The sequence below is a fragment of the Castor canadensis genome, chromosome 12 (genome assembly GCF_047511655.1).
Source record: "Castor canadensis chromosome 12, mCasCan1.hap1v2, whole genome shotgun sequence".
Classification (NCBI taxonomy): domain Eukaryota; kingdom Metazoa; phylum Chordata; class Mammalia; order Rodentia; family Castoridae; genus Castor; species Castor canadensis.
Genome location: NC_133397.1, coordinates 85306379 through 85327694, shown reverse-complemented (window position 1 = coordinate 85327694; position 21316 = coordinate 85306379). Strand labels below are relative to the sequence as shown.

The window sequence follows — 21316 nt, the reverse complement described above, 5'->3', positions numbered from 1 at the left end:
TTGATTTTAGCCTATGACTAACTTATTAATTAATGCATGTGGCTTTGTGTTGTTTTAGTGCTTGACCTTGTGCCATGTGCCCTACCATTGAGCTATATAGCCTCATTTTTTTTTTAATTTGGTCTTTGCAACAAATGCATTCAGTATGTATATCTGTGTATATACATACATGTATATATTTATACATATATATATATATACATGTACACACACATATGAATCATCCATGTTACTGCTTTACATATGCCATTATGGTTCTGTTACAGCTACACACACACAAGCACACACACAAAATGATACATGAAAGTAATTTTCTAACTAAAGAAAAACTAAGGGACTGCGTACCCATGTTTGGTTATATGGTAAATCAGATTGTAATTCTTATGTGTATAGATTTGTTTCTCTTGCTTTAAAATTGAAAGATAAGTATAGATGGAAAACCTACTTATCAGATACCAGAAATACAAAAATCTCTATATACTTAGTTGTTTTTTTCTCTTTTCTACTCCTCCAATCTGAATCTAGGATATTTGCCTTTTTTCTACTGTAAGAAATCAAACAAAAACCACAGAAAGCTAAGTGATGGTGCTACTTGAGTAAATGTGTCACCAGTAGTTTACTTTTTTGTACAGGGGAGCTGAGAAACTTAGATGATGTTTGCACGATAACTGATAATTTTTAAAGGTATTAGCTTCTTTAGATTAATGCCTTATAAAGCTAAAGAAAAACATAATTAAAAATTTCTTGAATTTTTTTCCTTTATGTGTTCTCAATATTCCTGTGTACTTAGATACGGAAATTATTTAATCTTTTCCTTACAGGAAAACCAGTGGCTGTTACAAGTAACAGAGGCACAGGAAGGGCACCTTTACGTCCTGGCGCTAACCCCCAGCTGGAGTGGCAGTATTACCAGAATAAAACCCAGAAAGGCAAAGCAGGTACAGATGAGCTCTTTGACATCATAGTGCTTCTGTGGACGACTTCTGGATTTGCTTTTGGTATTATTGTTCTAGAAATGAAAGTAGAGTTCCAGTAATCATCTTTTTCATTCAGAGGTTTTTAAGGATGTCAGTGACATCTTAAATCAGAAAAAAATCTGAATATAATTCAAGCCACTGTTTTATAGTTATACTTTGTTGAATAGGATGGTTGTATTTTCCTGGAACACAGAGTAAAGGATGTTTTTTAAAATGTGAGATTTACATTGGGAATGAAAATCAGGGACATCATTTTGTTAGAAGACTTGACTTCTAGACTTGAGAGTTACTTATTAGTCATTAGTCCCTGATAAAAGTTTATGTCCTTTAAGATTTATGTGAGAAAGTGAAGTAAGAAACAGTGCAATTAAAGTTAGACACAGTGATACACACCTTTAGTACATTTACTTAGGAGGTTGGAGGAGTATTATGAGTTCCAGGTCAGCCCAGGCAACATAGCAAGGCCCTGTGAAAAAGAGGGAGAGAAGGGGAGGGAGGGAGGAAGAGAGATAATCACTACAGCTTTAATTTATTGGAATAAGAATGTAAATATCAGTAATCATTCCCCATACGTTTTTTTGAATCTGTTTCATATTAGAAGCATTTTCTTGGCTCTCTTAACTTTTAAAGTTTGGATGTTAATAAACAAAAATCATTAGTTAACACTAATTACAGTACTTACTAAGGTTTCGTGTATCATTGACTGCACCCTCCCCCAAGCAAATTCCCTGAGAAATGTTCTAGAAATTAAAACTTTGACACTGATTAGTTTCCTTATGAATGTCTTGCAAAACCTGAAGACTTTTTTTTTTTTTTTAGTTTTTTTGGTGGGACTGGTGTTTGAATTCAGGGCTTTGCACTTGCAAAGCAGGACTCTACTGCTTGAGCCACACCTCCAGTCTCTCAAAAAGTTTCTTAAAAATTGTTTTGGGCTGGTGGAGTGGCTCAGGTGGTAGAGCACCTGTCTAGTAAGCGTGAGGCCTTGAGTTCAAACTTTAATATTCTTTTAGAAAAATATTAACCAAAAAGTAGATACACAGTGGAATGAAAGATATGCCATTTGGTTTTATCCCAATTATTTCAGTTGCATTGTTTGTCAGTTATAAAACATTGAAAAAATTTCTATTGAGGCAAAAGGAAAGTCAGTGGACATCTCTGAGAACCTTTTTGGGATTAGTCTTTTGGTTGTGATCATCTGTTTATATGGTATAAGTATGAAAGAAAATTGTAGGTACACATTTATACTTTATGAGCACATACATTTTCTTAGTTTTCTAAAGCTTTCCTTACTCTTGAAATCTTCAGATTTTTGAGATTCTAGCATTTTGTGCGTCATGAGTAGATCTTGGGGTAGCTATTATTGAATTGTTTTGATTTAGGTGTTTTGTGGTATGGTTAGTTTCTTAAGTTCTTAGTGGTGTTTTTGGAGGAGGCTTGTTTTTCTTTCTGTATTTTCTATGTGGTATTATAAAAAGTTGAAATCTTAAGTTCTAGAAAACAAAAAGTAAGTAGCTTAAGAAAGTGTACAGTTCTTGCTACATGATGAGCACTTAGTGAAAGAAGAAAAAGCCTCAGATGTGTGTGTTCAGTAGCATCTTTCAGCTGCTCCGTGCTCAGACTCTGGTGGGTAGAGTCTGAATTTGCTACACACTTCCTTATTTCAGCAGTCTACATCTAGATTTTAACCTCAGCAGGCACGAATAACAGGGACCTGGTTCTCTCTTTTGTCTTTCTTTCCATCACTGTCTGAACATAAATGATTTATTACCACCATATTGTCATTGGCTACTTTATTATCTTCATCAGTGTAACTACTGGGTTATTGGGTTTTCATAAGGTTTAATGACCTTTTATAATTCACATCCCCTTCACCTCTAAATGTGGGTGGTACACCAGAAGGCAAATGTTAGGAGAAATATTTAAATTTCACTTCCATTGAAAACCGTCAAAAATAAATTTTCCTCTCACTAGAAAAAGTGACTGAAATACTTTATTTTATTCATGCTTTAACTTGATGTCATTCACATAACCTAAAATGCCTTTTGACTCACTGGGGCTTACCAAAATATTTGCTACATGTAAAAGGAATAGATCATCCTTTAAAGTTTGTTTTAAACTAACCTTGTGCTCAGAGCTTGTTTTTCCGATGCCTTTGTTCCTCTTTCCCTGATCTTCCTTCTCTGGGTCATTGTTAGACATGTCACCAAAAGTAAAAATATTGAAGGTCAATTTAGAAATTAGAATCTTTGGCTTCTGCACACTAGCTTTAAAAAAAAATCACTTCTAATTTTTGGCTTACATGTCTACACAGAGTATTAGAAACAAGTAAACATCTTTAGTCCTTTTAGAAACTTTGGTTTCTTAATCCTTGTACTCAAAACCTAACTAGACCAGTGAAACTAGGGGATCTCATCCATCTGTGACTTACTTTGGAAACTGCTTCATGAGCAGTCCTCAGTAGTAACACTTCTCATTGATGATCTCATTTGGAACCATTTATATTCTGGATTTCATGGTTGGGGCCTTTTACCCCTCCTGAATTCCCAGGATGCAGATGTTTTCTATTCTTTCAACAACTTCAGTTTTCATTCTAAAGAACAGTTTAAAAAATCGTATTAGTCATAGATTTATTCTCAGCGATTTCTTTTTCACAGACTTGGGTCCTGGCCTCTGATTTCTCCAACCGTTCCTCCACATTCTCCATGTGCCCGTCTAGTTTGTCAAGTTTTGATCAGCAGTTCTCTACTTTGCCCTCCAGTGAGGACAGTGTGTCCCTGCATTTCCCTGAATCTCACATGAAGCAACTCACTCCGCTGGTGGAGGGACCCACGCACTCTGCTGCACTGTGGAACAGGTCAGCCAGCCCAGTGAAGAGGAACACAATGGTGCTGCCTCTCAGGCCAGGGCGTTGGGGGCGCATGGACTACATTCTGTTCTCGCCTCAAGCATGAGCTTTCTGTAATTTCCAGATGAGAATCTTAAGTTAACTTAGCCCTTCAAATATAAAGGTCATATAACTCCCTGATTTTTAAGGCATAACTCAAGATTATAACTTTGAATGACAACTGATTGTGGCTGTGCAGGTGTCCACATACTTTTTTTTTGTCTAGTAGCACCCTTTGTTGGACTCTATTACTGACAGTCCTGAAATTCTTATAGATTAGAATAGTGGACTGTTGCAGACACATTGAATAATCTGCTCTGCCTTCGGTCTTGAATTTGTAACTGGCATATGTTCACATTTTATCAAAAGTCATAGCCCACATTACGTACATTGCTGTTTTTATTTTTTGATGTAAGTAGAATTTGACCCTACTTAGATGTCTGTTCTGAGTTTGACTTGAATTTATGTTGTTTGTGTATGGGTGCTAGAATTTGGAAATCTCTATATGGGTTGCATAGTTAGGTAAAAGATGTTAATGATTACTGGTTAAATGAGAAAGTTATTTTACCAGATGAAGCCAGATACTTTTCCATGTTTGTCTGGTGGCACATTAACTTGGCTGAGTTTTCCTGGAACACTTAAATCTCTTAAATAATCAGAAGCAAAATGCTGAATTCATTAGCTTTGTGTTGTTACCGTGTACTTAGAATAGGTTTGTGTAGAATTAGCTGCAGTGGTATATTTTGGTCTTATTTTGCTAATGGTATTTTTATTCATATAGTAGAGATATGGCTGGGATTTGAGTTTTTAGAATGTGGCATGTGCATACTCTTCTTAAAATCTAATAGAATTATCCCAAAACCTATGACTGAGCTTGTATTTTAATCTATTTCTCAATTACTAGTGAAGCTTAAAATGGTATGGAAGTTAAAGAAGTGGCATGTAACCAGTAGGCTTTCTAGACCATGTGCTTTTATGTTCTTGTGCAAAGTTGCAAATTTGGTTTTGACATTAAGAGATACTGATGAGCTGTACTGTTTAGGCTAGAGTTGTGTTCTGTAAAGCAGTTGACACTCTGATTGCACTTTAATTGAATATGCTTTGTTAAAAGTAGAATTACCTGGGTGGGGAAATACTGTTGTGAAGTTCTTTTACCTGATGTATGTTTAAAAGAAAAAGCTTAAAATTTAGAATGAAACTTCCATAGTATGTGACCTACTAAATGACTACTTGATCTAACAGCTGATATAAATTTGATGTTTGATGAACATGTTAATTAGCTTTAAGTTCTGCAGATAGTCCCTTTAGGAAATAGCAAGGAACATTCTAAGAAACTTGTATTTTCCATTAACTTTTTTCCACTACAGAGAGCTCTACAGTCCTGAGGCAGTAGGAGGGAGTTCATATCCCTGACCACTTTTCATCCTTGTCCACTTCAAGGGACTGTGTATTAAATATTTTACATTTATCTTTTCATGTTTTTTAATTTATTATTAAAACAGGATACTTTGAATTTGTTGTGATAGGTTTTTATTTGACTGCCGATGAAGAATATAATGGAAGCTAACTGTTTTAGAGTTATAGTTTTATTAAATAAAGAGATAATGAGATAACTGTATTTGGAATTTATTAAGTGTTTGTATATGAAAATTATGGAAGACAAATTTTTTGAATAAAAGTTAAAATCAGTTTTTAACATATAATCATTACATTTTATTATTTTAAAGCAGATATACCAGATTCATCAATGTGGGAGAATCAAGATTGTGCACAAACAAATGGAATTGATTCTGTTTTGTCAAAGGCTGAAATTGCTTCTTGTAGTTATGAAGCCAGGTATGTTGACATTAAGTGTATTGTAATTCTTAATAATTAATTGTTTTTATAATCTTATGTAGATTCAGACATTCCAGGCAGGATTTTAGTATATTATAAATAGGAAATGGGAAGAAATACGTTTAGTCTTAATCCTTTCATTTGCCCCCCTCCACCAAATTCTAAATAACTTTAAATAATTTAATAGCTACTTACGAAGCTACAAGTAGAAAAAGAAATTGACATTACTGTTTTTTTATTAAGAAATTAAACAGATTTCTCTTGAGTTGGACAGGGTCTCATATTCCAATCTTTGCTTTTTATTTTTTAAAAAAATTTATTTTATTAGTGTAAATTGTCTTTTTTATAGTTAAGAAAAAACCCCTGTGGTGTAAAACTGATAATTGGGTGGGTTTTTTTGTTGTTAAAATTTGATTGCCTTTTAAATTGTAAACAAATAATTTCCTACAATAATACTTAATAATCTCAACTAATATTGATACAAGTTTTATCAACTTGTTAGCAACAACTGTGTGTAGGTCTTTATCTTACAATAACCTTAAACCCTATTTATAATCAGCTGTTTCAATACAAGAGGAAATACATATATGTCCCTCAGGTTTAAAAAAAATCATTTAAAAGTAACCAGTTAATGGTTGTAAATGCAGAGGGAATTAATTAGAGACGTCCTTTTTCTTTCCCAATATTTGAACCCAGACCGGACATACAATTACTTACTCACTCAATTATTTATTTATTGACAGTACTGGGGTTTGAAATCAGGGCTTCACACTTGCAAGACAAGTGGTCTACTGCTTGAATCACTCCTCCGGCCTTATTTGCTGTGGTTATATTGATTGGACATACAGTCTTGCTTTTTGCCCAGGCCAGCTTGGATATTGATCCTCCTACCTTACATTTCTTTACTGTCACTGGGATGACAGGCATGTCCCACCACACCCAGCTTTAGAACCATAATCCTCCTGATCTCATCCTTTCGAGTAGCGTGGGATGACAGAGCACACCACTGGGCCCAGTCATTGGTTGAGATGGGATTTTTTAGGACTTTTTGCCCTGTCTGGCCTCAAAATAGAACTCCATGTTCTCAAGCCAAGTAGTCAGGATTTACAGGCATGAGCCACTAGCTAAAACCCAGACATTTTTACCTTTACAACTGACTGAGCACAGATTGTTGTTATGTCTTAAGATATTCAATAATTATGAAGCGAAGCAGTCTTATTTCAGTTATATTTTTTCAGTCTTCATTCAGAGTTGGAGTTATTCATGTAAGTCTGATATGAGCAAAAAATAGTTAAGCTCAGCATAATATCGTCAATTATAATTTTAAGTTATTTGTTTAAAATTTCACTAATTTATTAAAAGGAAATTTAAGTTAAAAAATATGTTCAAACATGCATAAAATATGTTAAATTCTTACCGATTTATGACATGTCAACTTTTACTCCCAGGCTCCACCTTTCTCATTAATGGGACTCTGCTTTAATCTTTTTATCAGTTGATAATGTGGCTAGACAATTGAAACTTACTTTAAAAATGATAATTAAGTGAAATACAGATGCATTTAGGATTGTTGGTATTACCTTTTCTTAACATAGGCACTTGATGTGTGGTTTCCATAGCTAGACAGTTAGCTAGACATAGCTCAGTGTCTGGAAGATGTGATGACACCAAGAAGTACATCCATGAGTTGTGCTGGTTGGTGAAATGAGAGCTGCACCCTTGCCATGCTTCCTCTGCAGGGTCTCCCTCAGCACCAGCACCTCAAAAAGATGAATGCTGAATGGGGAGTCCCAAGGCTGTCTCGGTGTTCCTGATGGCTTTGACTTTAGGAACCACAATTAGTATTTAGGCCGTAGACCTCTGGTGTTTGACTGGTGCATTTATATGGACTCACAGATGGTGATAGTCAAGCTGAAGGCCTTACAAAATAATTGAGGTGATAGTAACTGTAGAAGCACCAAATACTATGTAGAAAGTCACATGAGTGCCAGTTAAATGGAAAATACTAATTTTGAAGAGATGTATAAAGAAGTGAAAATGAATTTGTGTGTCAGTTGAAAAAACAAAACCAAACAAACCCACAGCTATAGTTAGGGGGTTTTGTCCTTTAATTGTGATTTTCCATTAGCTAGAAAGTTTTTCCTGATGAAGGTATCTACAAAACAATTTCTTGATAACCCTTAAGAATTTTTTGTCTGTCCAACATATATATTGTCCTTCTCTGAAGAATTCTTTTAAACAAGTATAATAATTGCATCAGAGAAATGTTTCTGAGGTTGAAGTGTAGATTAGATTGTGGGGATAACCATCCCATTTATTGGTATTGAGGTTTTGTGTTTATTTGGTGTTACTGGGTATTGAACTGAACTCAGGGTCTTGAGCTTGCTTAACAAGAGCCACACCCCCTTGTCCTTGAGTTTTAAATTGACATAAACTAATAATGCAGTCAGCAAAGGATGGAATATGAGTTTGTAGAAGTTGTACAGAGGTGGAATGTGTGTGTAGATCACAGTGTGCATCATTCTTAATGGTTCTGCTCATACTTACTATAAAGAGCAAGCTATGTACATAGTAAGTTGGAAGTAGATATGAGTGATGAATAGGTAATGATGTACACATACTCTAAAATGTTAGATTTAGGGCTGGTGGAGTGGCTCAAGTGGTAGAGTGACTGCCTAAAGTGTTAGATTTCTTAAACCAAGTAATTTTTTATTGTTTTTATATTTATTCATACATGTATACATTGTTTGGGCCACCTCTCCCCCTCTACCCCCCTGTCCCTCTAAACCAAGTAATTATGAAACCTCTATTTTCATGTGTTTTTGTAAGAACCCTTTACTGTTGTTATATAGCAGTATGAAAGTCTTTTACTATGTTGAGTGAACAGTAGCAGTGATTTGGTGGTCAATTTTTTTATATTGTCTGATACCAAATTCCATCATAAGATCAAAGGATATTGTAAGAAAGAGTATGCTTTTAGGACTTTAAATCTGTGAATAAGGACTTGGGGCATGGATCAAGTGGTAGAGTTCCTTCCTAGCAAGTGTGTGACCCTAAGTTCAAACCCCACCACCCCAAAAAAATCTGGAATAAATTACCTTTCTGCAGCATACATATATGAGGTATAATATTGGTAATGTGTCCTGCATGGGATTTTAGTTGGGGAGAATACATAACCAAGTATATTAAAGGGTCACTTCAGGCATTTTTGTCTTTACACATTTATTTTCTGTGTAACAAATCTTAATTTCCCAAACATTGGTTGAATGTGTTTTGCTTCCATTAGTTATGGGAAACCTCTTTGGTTTTCCATTTTCGTTTGTAACTTTCTTATAGTATGTAGTGACTGGTAAACTTTTCTGTCTGGGAAATGTTCATGAATATATTAGTAGATGTTCCTTTTTTTCTGTTTTAATCATTTCTGATAACTTCTCTAAACTTATATGTTTCTCTACATATCTAAATTATTATTTATTCTCTTCCCTGCACTAGTCAACCTGTTGACCATAATCCATGCTTTGCTGGGTGAGTGCAGAACTCATCCTCATCAGGTCTCTTGTTTACCATCCTATACCCAGCACCTAACAGAATGCCTGAGGCATAAGTATTTGTTCAATGATCAAAAGAATTGTTTTCTTTACTATTTTCTTTGTTATCAGTTATCACTTCCTTTACTATCACTTTTTCCTTCTTATAAGATAGTCTTTATCCACTAGGAACTTAAGAATGAGATAGTTTACTTTTGCTTTTGTGTACGTAAAAAGTGCATGTGATTTTTGCATTTACTTATGAATAACTTAGAGGGTTTTTCCTTTTTGGCTCTCAGTGGTGATGTGAATACTGAGGGGGTTTCAGTGACCTGAGTAATTGAAGACTGTTTTTGTTTCTCCATACTAAGAAGACAGTAAATATTTATTGAATGAATGTATAGAATAACAATGACCATATTATGTAATAATATGTAATCTGGTGAAATAATTGCTTTATTTTGCTTGTGTTTTTACTATATTTTTTCTTGACAGAGTGATAAAATGGAATTTTACTAATTACATATAATTCCATAATTATAGTTTTGTGTCAAATGCTCCAAATATCAAAGGTAATGTGGGGCATTTGAGACACGCAGTAGATTTAAAATTTACCATTTTCAATCAGGTCCCTCAAAGTTCTGGAACCCTGGCTCCTGCCCAGAGTGATGTCCTACCATATACAATGCTGTTGGCATCTCAACCACTGTGGAGCCACTTCAGGAGCATGGAATTGGTCAATTGGGAATTGGGTGGTAATAGGATGAGTACATTTTGTCTGTTTGTCGCATAGCACTGTTTTGTGTAATTCTTGCGTTTATATTCTTTGTCTTTGGGGGATGAACCCTGGCCAAACTGTGCCATGTATTAGAGGAAGAAAACCTTTTTGACAGCACATTCCTGCTCTTTGGTGGTTGTGATATCACCAGCATATGGCATGCTGGCATCTCTGCAAAGGGGCCAGAGGTCAAGACTTAGGAGAAGTCTTCAGATATAGACCAAAAATAAGTCATTTACCTCTACTGAGACAATTGTGTAGTTTTCCGTTGGGGGGAAACAAACCTCTAAGTGTTCCTAATGCCTGTTGTTAACCCCTAATGAGAAAGGGAGTTAAATGGAAATATTTATTAGTGGCATGGGGAGCTATCAACATATTTGGTGCTTGGTTTTCAGTTTAGAACTTTCTAGTATAACTTCCACTGTGTTTTGTTTTCTCTCTAGACAAGTTGGCATTAAGAATGGAATGTTTTTTGGACACGCTAAACAGCTGTGTCCTAATCTCCAAGCTGTTCCGTATGATTTTCATGCATATAAAGAAGTTGCACGAACGATGTATGAAACATTGGCAAGGTACATAATATAATATTGTTGTTTTCATGTCTTGTCCTGCTTATGTACTGTTAAACATAGTCCAGTTTTCTTTAGTACTGTCAGGGTTAGTTTTGCTAGACTTTCTTTTTGGTGGTACTGGGGTTTGAACTCAGGACCTCATGCTTGCTAAGCAGGCACTGTACCATGTGAGCCACTGCTCCAGTCCTTTTTTGTGTTGGGTATTTTTGAGATAGGGTCTTAAGAACTCTTTGCCCATTCTGGCCTCAAACCAAGATCCTATTGATCTCTGCCTCCTGAGTAACTCGGATTATAGGCTTAAGCCACTGCCACCTGTCATGCTAGACTTTTATCTCTCCCAGGAGCCCTTCCCTCAACATCCCAGTATGATTATATTCTTTCTTTGGAAAGTTTCAGTAATTGGGAAGCTCATTCTCAAGGGACATTTTTGTATTGCCAGCATGGTTCAGGTGCTTCTGATGGTGATATAAAATCTGATTCTCTGCCTATATAACTTGTAGTTTGTGGTCCTAGTTTTCATTCCCCTGGAACCAGATATACGAAAGATTGGAATTCTTTAACCTAGTTGTTCTTCTCTATTACATTTTAATTAAGTTTTGTTTAAAATTAGAACTCAGAGAGTGGGGGTGGTGGTGTGCATCTACAGACCAGGTAGTCAAGACACTGAGGCTGGAGGATCACTTGAGACCAGGAGTTCAAGACCAGCTTGAGCAACATAGTGAGACCCCATATCTTAAATAAATCAATGAACGAAGGAATGAATAGATAAATAAAATTAGAACTGACGGGTTGGTAACAAGTAGAGACAGTTTGAAACATTTATCTTCTTAAAATCATTATGCATGCTTTCAATGATGAGTTTTTATGTAGTAGTTTTGAAATGATTGATTAGTTGGCTTGAGAAAAGGAGATTAATTTTTAAAATATTTGCTGTGTAGGTACATTTAATATTAAGTTAAAACTTAAGATTTTAAAAAGTTATGTGCCAACCTATTCTGTAAAGCAGGGGACAGCATGGTTTCTATGTAAAGGATCTCTGTTCACAACTGCTTAATTGTTTGTAAATCAGAGGCAGCCACAAATGATGTAAACAATGGCCTAGGCTGGGCTCCAGTGAAAATTTATTTATCAAAAGAAGTATCTTAGCTGGGCGCCAGTGGCTCACGCATGAAGTTCTAGCTACTTAGGAAGCTGAGATTGGGGAAGGATTGCCGTCCCAGGACAACTCAGGCAAACAATTCCTAAGACCCCCATCTCCAAAATAACCAGAGCAAAAAGGGCTCAAGTGGTAGAGTATTGGCTTAGCAAGCATGAAGCCCAGAGTTCAAACCCCTGTCTCACCAGAAGAAAAACTAAAAGAGGCAACTTACACATTAAGCCACACTTTGTGGGTCCTGAGGCTCTATTGACATTCCAAGAGATATACTTCTTACCACTGTATTCACCTTTGCCTCCTTTTTCTTATGCTTTATTCTGAACATCAGTATCCATTAAGTACACACGCTTTACTTAATCTAGTATACTTAATCTAGCAGCATGCTGCTAGATGCCGATGGTCTCACCAAGAGAAAGAATGTCCAATCGCTGTTCTTGTGGGAGCTTACATTAGTATGGGAAAGATTAAGTTATCTGGCACCAATATGTAGTGTTGAGTGCAGAATGGTAAACAAGTTGCAATCACAGCTGTCCTTAAATCTCAAATGCAAGAATGTTGGTGTTACCAAGTGCTTTAAGTCCTGTTCCAAAAGCTGAGATCCAAATGGGGGCTAGGAATTGGCCACTGAGCTGAGCAGTGGTGCTACCATGTTCTGGGTCTTGACTCCCTGCAGTAGACTGCTGGACTGTACATGAGGCCAGAAGGATTCAAGGGAGAGCTTTTACTCATAGTAGCTAGTGCTGATAGAATTTTAATCTGTGAAGACATTTTTAGTGGCATGTTTCTATTCTTGGGGGAAAAAATTCAGTGTTATTCTCCTACTACCTTTTAGTTCTTAAAATTTCATTCTTTATTTACGCCTAAATAATACATACTCATTTCTTGAATGAATAGATATTTTGATGTGATTTGTATCACCTAGTAAGGTCTAGGTGAGAGTTGAAGACTAGCCCCCTAGTGGATAATACCAAGTAAATTATTGAGGCACATACTTGATTGTGAAGTGTCTTTTGTCTTTTCTCTAGCTAATTAAGACAAGTCCTTTATGTGGGTACATTATATGAGATGTTAAAGAAGAATTCTTAAGGTTTCCACATGTTGGGGATAAATACAAGTTTTCCTGGACAGGCATTTGGGGGTGATTGACTGCTTTATCCTAGTGCATTCTATGTCTGCTATAGTGAATAGTATTTAATAGTGGTATTTTTGTTTTAGGAGAACAAGCTTATTGTTTTCCTAAAGAATTACTTACTGGACTTATTTTTGTATTTTGTTTGTTCCTAAGTTTCTTATAAGCTATTTTTGAAATTTTCTAAGATTAAATTTTTTGACAGATCAAATTCATCTACCTCACAACTATGTAAAGGTTTACACAGGTCTTCTCAGCATAGAGAAACTGGTATGATCATTTCTGCTTAAGTTTTTGGTAGTTAATGTGGGAAAAGAGTACACTAATTAATTAACTTTGCAGTTGAAAGTTAAGTAAAATAATGGCAACTTGTCCAAGTCCTTTAAAATGCAATTTTAAATTTATATTTATTTTTTAGTATTTTTAAAATGCCTTAAATGTAAAGATACAAAAAGGCTTTGTTTTGCTAGCTGGAGGAGTGGTTCAAGCAGTAGAGTGCCTGCCTACCAAGTGTGAACCCCTAATTTCACTCCCCAGTACTGAACCAAAAAAAAGGCTTTGTACACTTGTGTCTACCAGATGACAGTGATGGCTGTGATTCATTGTCTTTGCTTTGTATTGATAGCTACACTCATAATATCGAAGCTGTCAGTTGTGATGAAGCATTGGTAGATATCACAGAAATCCTTGCAGAGACCAGACTTACTCCTGATGAATTTGCAAATGCTATTCGAATGGAAATCAAAGACAAGACTAAATGTGCTGCCTCTGTTGGAATTGGTTAGTATCTGCCTTATCTTGTACTGTTCATTTTACTCAAAATAGCTGGGTTGAGATCCTTTAAATTACTTAGGTTTTAAGGAGTTTTTACTAATTTACAATGTATTTCAGAGGTGGAACTCTCCTTTAAAACACTTCTTTGCATTCTTTGCAGCTGTGTAGAACATAACCTAAAAATGTTGGAAATGCAAGTTAAGTGTTGATAGAATATTTTTGCAATAAACAAATTGGAATTTTTTTTTTGTTGTTGTTACATTGATCTTTGGTTGTACTGGGGTTTAACTCAAGCCCTTGCACTTGATAAGCATGGAATATTTCTTCTTCAAAAATGGGAAAAGCTCAAATGTACTTGTAAATACATTTTTTTCCAAGAGTGAACAGAAGCTGTATTTAAAAAGCAGGGTGGTGGATTTGGAGGTTAGTTCTTGTTATTCTCAGCCCTCCAGTTTCCTCTACTGACAGTGCTCTCTGTAACTTCAGTCTCTCTCCACTCCCTCTCCATTCTGTCTTTGAACCTTATACATTGTTTACTCAGCTGCTCTCACCACCTGTCTTCTTTGTGTAGATTCTTCCAGCTGTGCTCCCTGGAACTTTAAAACCTAAGCTTCCTACATCATCTCCCTTTTTCAGTGTACTCAAACCTTCTGTGAGGATACCCCTTTTCTCACCATTCTCTCCAGAGGAGCCCATTTTATTCTTCCCATACTATCCTCCAGGCATGAGAGACAGAGATAATGCTTTCTGAGATTGATACTATTATTTCCAAATAGTTATTCCTCTATTCTTATTCAGAAACACTTCTTCCTCTCAAGTTCCTGTCTCTTTTGTACACATGGGATTTACAGAGGTGACACAGTGATGACACAGGTGAATACCTCTAGGAGAATGAGTCATTTCCATTTCCTTAGAGGAGAGGCACACCAGGCTGCAGTACCATGGGAGAAGTGCCAGGATGAGGATGGTCAGGAGGCAGTAACAAGAAAAGCAGCAGAAAACCAAGGCAGAGCCTTTACTGGAGTTTCTGAGGGAAAGGCAAGGCAGGACAGAGGAAACAGCTTAGTGTTGGCTGGTTTGAGTAATCTTTGCAGGCTTTCAGTCTTAGGGGTGATCTCTAAGTACCTGGTACCTGACACTGGGATAATTTAAGGGGAGGAGATCTAGCTTAGTGTGCGAGAGTTTGATAAGGAGGTGTTTAGGGATGACTAGCCTGCATGTGAGAGGCATGCTTCCAAGTGATTACTGCCCTTAGAAATTAAATAGTCTTGGGAAGGGCAGTCTCTTCAGCCAGCAAAAGGCTGTATTTGTTTATTTTAGGTTTTTTTGAGACAAGGTCTTGCAATATAAGTTAGTAGCCCAGGTTGACCTCAAACTCGAGATCTTCCTGCCTCAGCCTCCCAAGTACTGGGATTATAGGCATGCATTCTACTCTGAGCAGCCAGAAAGATTTTTAAGATGTCAAAAATACTGAAAATTTAAAATTAAGATTAATACACTGTCACTGTTGCTGCAGTTGCTGGCTGGCCTGCCTTTCTACTCCCTATTGTTGGCCATAACTTCCTCAGTTATCTCCTTTACTACTCCTTTCTGCATTCCAGTGTCAGACAAAGGTATAGTTTTTTGGTTTTAATCATACTTAAATTTTAGTCTGTAAGTGATAGTATAAATGCATTCTTTTAAGTTTAAGCATTAAAGAATAATTGAAACTAAAATCCCACTTGATATTCTACTCCTCTGTCCCTTTCCGTTCCAAAAAACTCACCACTTTTCCTCATTGTGGTGTGACTGTCCTGAACTTTTTCTCCTAATGACTCAGTGAATTTAACCAAGGAAAGTATGTATTCATACCTAAGTCTTCCATGTGTCTGTGATAATACACATCTGGAGATGTTATTCACAGACAAGCACACCTAGCAGCAGATATCCACACATCCCTGGCTTTTCTCAGTAGCCCTTCCCTCTTCTGCTTTTATGGCCTATGCCCACATCTGCACCGTGAGCCTCACCTGACTATCTGCATCAGCATTTTGAAGATTCTGCTGCCCCAGTGTTTTGAGGCATTTCTGGTTCTTAGACTTTCTGTTTCCCCAGCCTGGTAGCCCATAGCCCTATCTAGCCTGGATCCCATGTGAACTACTTTTTGATCACTGCCCTCAATTCCTGTGAACCACATCCTTAAGACCAGGGCTTTGTTCTCTATCCTGCTTCTGAGTAGATGTTGAAATAGCACTTGCTTTATACCAAAGAGAAACCTCTGTTCAGCAATCATGTTGGTAATAATCTGGAATATTTAATGATCAAAAGTGTATATTTTCATTGTTTTTAGAAATTTGATAGGTAACATGCATATAGATATCTTTGTTCAGAAATTTAGTAATTGTGGGCATTTCTTAAGTAACATTTTTTTCCTTTTTAATTTTATAGGTTCTAATATTCTTTTGGCTAGAATGGCAACTAGAAAAGCTAAACCAGATGGGCAGTACCACCTACAACCAGATGAAGTAGATGATTTTATCAGAGGTCAGCTAGTTACTAATCTACCAGGTAAGTACAAGTCTTTTATCTAAACATTTATCTATTAAAGATATTTATAAGTGCCTTTTTTTTTTTTTTTAAGATAGGGTCTTGCTGTGTAGCCTACATTGAACTCTCAATCTTCATGCCTCAGTCTCCCAAACACTGGGATTACAAGTGTATACCACAACACTCAGCTTTCTCTTTTTCAAAATACAATATTAAGTATCAATTTGAATATTCTCTCAGTTGATTTATCAAGACCTTGATGGTGTGTTTTAGTTTTGCAGCTAATACATTCTATTTTATTTCAAAGATTCTAAGGACTTTCTGTCCTTTAAATAAATTATCATTGAAATAGCTGTGGTAGAGGTGTGGTTCAAGTGATAGAGCACTTGCCTAGCATGCATGAGCCTGTGTTTTCATCCCTAGCACTGTTTTTGTTTTTTTTTTAACTGAAAAAGAAAACCATAAAATGCCATTCTATTTGCTATAGGACTAGTAACAATTCTCTGAGCTTAGTAGGCAAATAGCTTTAAAAGTAGAAAATGTATAAGGCAAACTAGGAAAATACAACCTGAAAATGAAGAAAAGTGTGTTTTTTATTAACTAAATAGTGAAGAAAATCCAAGGGGCAAAATTGCAGTTATTTTGTTTTTGTTCAGTTAACTATTTGCTATAAAACAGCCTGTGTTAGCTTTGCACAGCTGTTGTATACACTTAGGTTTTACTTTTTTTTTTTTTCAATTTTTCCAGTGTGGTGCTAGGAATTGAACCTCATGTGAGGCACGTGCTCTGCCACTGAACCATACCCTCAGTTCCCACTCCCCATCCCAGTCCCTGTGTACGTTTATAGTGAAAGTTTTTTAATTCATTTGTTAAAAGTAGACTTAGTGGTATTTTATTTATTTACTTATTTATTTTTATTGGTGGTACTGGAGTTGGAACTTGGGGCCTCGTGATAGCGAGGCAGATACTCTACACCTGAGTATACCCTCATTCCTTTTTTGCTTTAGTTATTTTTCAAGTAGTGCTTGTGTTTTCTCCTGGGATTGGCTCCAACTCCTGCCTATGCCTTCAATAGCTGGAGTTACAGGTGTATATTACCAGACCTGACTTGTTTGTTGAGATAGTGTCTAGCTAACTTTTTGCCCTGACTGACCTTGAACTATGATTCCTGATTTCCACCTTGTGAGTGGCTAAGATGACAGGCATGCACCACCATGCCTGGCCTTAATTATTTTTAAGCCTAATAAAAGTGCATCTGAACTGCCTTAGAAATTTTGTGTTATAGGCCATAAGGTATTAAGTGCCCCAATTGCCATTTTATGGTGGGTTAGTTTTAAAGCTCCCTGATGTCTAGGAAATAGCTTAAAATGATGTATTATTGTTAGAAATGTGAAAAGTGATATTTTTGATGGTCAGTTTGAGGTTAAACAGTAATTAGCCTTATAAAAATCAAACTGGCAAATTACCTTATTAGCACAATTTAAACAGTTTTAGTAACACACACTATAAATTGTACATCAGTTGGAAGTCATATATTGAAAGCTGCAGGTAAACTATGAGTTTATTATGTTAGCTTTTAGCTTATTATGGCTGCCATCACAAAGTACCATAGAATAAGTGTCTTAAGCAGTAGAAATGTATTGTCTCAGTTCTGGAGGCCGAAACTCCACGAACAAATTGTCAGCAGGGATGTTTTTTTTTTTTTTTCTGAGGATTGTCTTTCTTCCGTTGTAAATCTGTGTCCTAATCTGTTCATATAAGGATACATGTCATAACTGGATTATGATGATATTACCTTCATTATCTTTAAAGTTTCTGTTTGAAAATACAATCATACTGAAAAGTATAGGACTTCAGTATAAAGTTCTGGGAAGGCACAATTTTATTCGGAAACACCATTGATTAGATAAAGATCTTTTTTTTTTCACGTACTGGGGTTTGAACTCAGGACCTCACATTTGCTAGCAGGCGCTCTACCACTTAAGCCATTCCGCCAGCCCTGGTAAAGATTTTGAAACTGAAGTTTAAAGAATTTTTAGCTCCTTGATCTAGTAATTTTACCACTCACCTTCATTTGCTTTCTGGTTGGGAAGACTTTTCTTTCTTTTTTGGTTTTCCTTTGTTTTTGAGACAGGACCCAAATGCTGGTGGAGTGGCTGAAGCGGTAGTTCATCTGCCTATTAAGTATAAGGCCCTGAGTTCAAACCCCAGTACTGCCAAAAACAAAACGACTAGAGACAGGACTCAGACTGTCTTTGAACTTGCTGGGTAGCCCATTCTGGCCTTGAATTCATTATCTTCCTACCTCAGTCTTCATAGAGAGTGCTGGGATTGTAGGTGTACCACATGTTAGGCTAGGAAGACTTTCTTCCTTTCCTTGTGCTTCCCTGTCCTCCTTTCTCCTCCCTTCCCCTCCTTTTTTTTTTTTTTTTTTTTTTTTTTGTTATGCTGGGGAGCAAATGAGGGTCTTACACATGCTAGGCAAGTGTTCTATCACTAAGCTACGTCCCCAGCAAGACCTTTGTTTTTTTTTTTTTTTGAGGGGCAGTACTTGGTTTGAACTCAGGTCCTCATACTTGCTTACACAGGTGCTGTACCACTTGAGCCATACCCACCCATTTTTGCTAGTTATTTTTCAGGTGTAGTGTCAAGTTTTGCCTGGGGTCAACCTCAGACTTTGATCCTTCTATCTAAGCCCTCCCATGTAACTGGGATCCTGTGTATGTGTCAACTCATTGATTTGAGATGAGGTCTGTCAAACTTTTTGCTCAGGCTATCCTCGAGCCAAAAATCTCTGCCTCCCAAATAGTTGTGATTACAGTCATGAACCACTTCATTTGGTAAGACTTTTATTTCTTAAAGGGTAAGTATGAGGTTATGTCCTGGCTAAGCTCGGAGGCATAGCTTTGAGTTTATTTATTAAGTGATTTCTGAAAGGTAGAGGCAGCAAGATTGGCTTCCTCTTCTCTTCTTCAAAAGGTTGTACACCAGAGAAAATGGTGCATGTGTTGAAACTATTGGCTTCTGTAAAATCTGCACATTCTGAATCTCCATGATTCAGATCATTTTAGGTATGCAAAAATGTCAGCCTTCTGCATTGTTATACCTGACCCAAAAATGGCATTGTAATTCATCTTTTCTGAAAGTGTGTTCCACAAAATACAAGTGGTTCCTTTAAAAAGAGACATATGGCAGTCTTCCATGGTAGAAGGCCCTGTGAGTTAAAAGCTCTAAGAATGATAATAAAGAACCCTATTTAATTTTGCTAAAAACTGACAGAATTTCCCAGTGTTTGATGATAAGTACGATAGTACCTGTATCATCTTGTGGAATGTTTTTCTTTTGTTTTCATTGTTGTGCTTGGGGTGGTACATTGTGGCATTTAGAAAAGTTCTTACAATATATCAGTTGAATTCACCCCCTCCATCATTCTCCTTTATCTCCCCCTCCTCCATTCCTGGAATAGTTTCAGCAGGTATCATTTTCCATTTACATTCATGTGTGCACAGTATTTGTATTATATTCACCCTCCTATACCCTTTCTCCTCATCCTCCCGTCTCCCACTGGTACCAATCCCGCACCTCCCCCCACACACAACCTGTTCCACCCTCCTGTTTGAGATTTTAGAAAAGAAAAGTGAAATGACATTCTGTTTATTTAAGATAGCTATACAGGTAGTTTCCTTGTGGTATTTCCATGTATGTATGTATTATAACCTGAATTGGTTCATCTCTATTTTTCTTCTTTCTGCCTTAGTCCCGTTATTATGGTAATTTCAAGAGATTTAAAATTTTGTATTCATTCTTGTATAGGAAGTACATAAACCATATTTGCCTTCTTAACTTCTTTTACCCTCATATGTGAACTCCCCTAAGTGTGACCTATTTTTTCATAGTTTTGCTGTATTTGTATTAGGTCTATATTCCACATATGAGAGAAAGCATACAGGTTTTGGTCTTCTGAACCTAACTTCTCTTAAGATGATGTTTGCCAATTCCATTCATATACCTCCAAACAACAAAATTTCATTCTTTGAGGCTGAGTAAAATTCCATTCCATATAAATGCCACATTTTCTTAATCCATTCATCAGTAGTGGGACATCTTGGCTGTTTCCATAGCTTAGCTATTGTAAATAATGATGCAATAAACATGGGTGTGCAGGTGACTTCATTGTAACCTGACTTACTTTTCTTCAAGTATATCCCACATGGAATATGCTTTTAAAAAACCTTGTTCTCTAACCAGTAACCAAAAGAAATTCATTGGTAACTTCCTCTACCCCCAACCTTGCTTCAGCCCATGTGCTCATGAATGTTTATTCAGCACATAATGTTCCAAGCACAATAATACACAGTTAAGTAGGTACATACATAGGAAAAACACAATAGTAAGTTTATGTTTTAGAGGACTTAACAGAATAGTGATTATATGTTACACAAATAAATACATTTATTCCATTCAGTCTCATTATTTAATGAAAGAAAGGACTGTCCTCAACTATTTTAATACTAAAAACCATTTCCATGGGGTCTCTGGGTCTTTGCAAAGCTCTTGACCTTATGTATGCATCACTGATTAAGGATCTTGTGCCTCTCATTCAGCCTGTATTGGGGGATTGTTCATCCAGTCAGTGGCTTCTAACTATTTATTCCATGGTGTTTCTCAGACAAACACTACAAGCATGTAGCTTTTCATAAAGATCTGGACTATTCTAATATGGTAGCCAGAGCTGAATGCACTAGTGACATTTCAGAGTTAATTCAGTTCCCCACTTGCACTGGCCACATTTCATGTGCTCAGTAGCCATGCAACTAGTGCCTACTGGTTTGCATATCATGGACACAAATGTTTCCATTGCCACAAAAGTTCTTTTGGACAGCCCTGATATAGGTGGTAAAACCTTCTTTGAAACTTTACTTCTGTATGTCAGTGTTGTACAGCCAAATTTTGGATGCTAGAGTTCTCTGTCAAGGACAGGAATGTTTGTCCCAGTTGCTTGACCAGGAGCATTGACATCTTTGGTTTTCTTCTTTTCTTGGAGACTTGGTTCTAAGCTAGCACATTTACATTTAAGTGGTTGCACTCCATTTGGGCCTTGAACCCAGTTTACTTTCTCTCATCGGTGTTTTGTGCTGGCTCCAAGCTTAAATTTTC

At 36.5% G+C, this 21316-nt stretch overlaps 1 protein-coding gene across 7 annotated transcripts in view; it reads left to right on the top strand.

Annotated features, from left to right (window-relative positions):
• Positions 1 to 21316, top strand: part of Rev1 (REV1 DNA directed polymerase) — an 83843-nt gene that overhangs the window by 50146 nt on the left and 12381 nt on the right. For 2 of the 7 annotated variants that reach the window (XR_002211443.2, XM_020152183.2), the window contains exons 8-12: positions 822 to 938; positions 5589 to 5697; positions 10446 to 10574; positions 13485 to 13639; positions 16061 to 16180. Coding sequence is in view for 6 of the 7 variants with exons in the window: in XM_020152183.2 (XP_020007772.1) it covers positions 822 to 938; positions 5589 to 5697; positions 10446 to 10574; positions 13485 to 13639; positions 16061 to 16180 (630 nt within the window). In the remaining variant the exon portion in view is untranslated. Of the gene's footprint in view, positions 1 to 821; positions 939 to 3658; positions 3832 to 5588; positions 5698 to 9852; positions 9980 to 10445; positions 10575 to 13484; positions 13640 to 16060; positions 16181 to 21316 lie in introns of those variants that run through there. The other 5 variants (XM_020152188.2, XM_020152205.2, XM_020152213.2 and 2 more) reach the window with 5 other exon arrangements.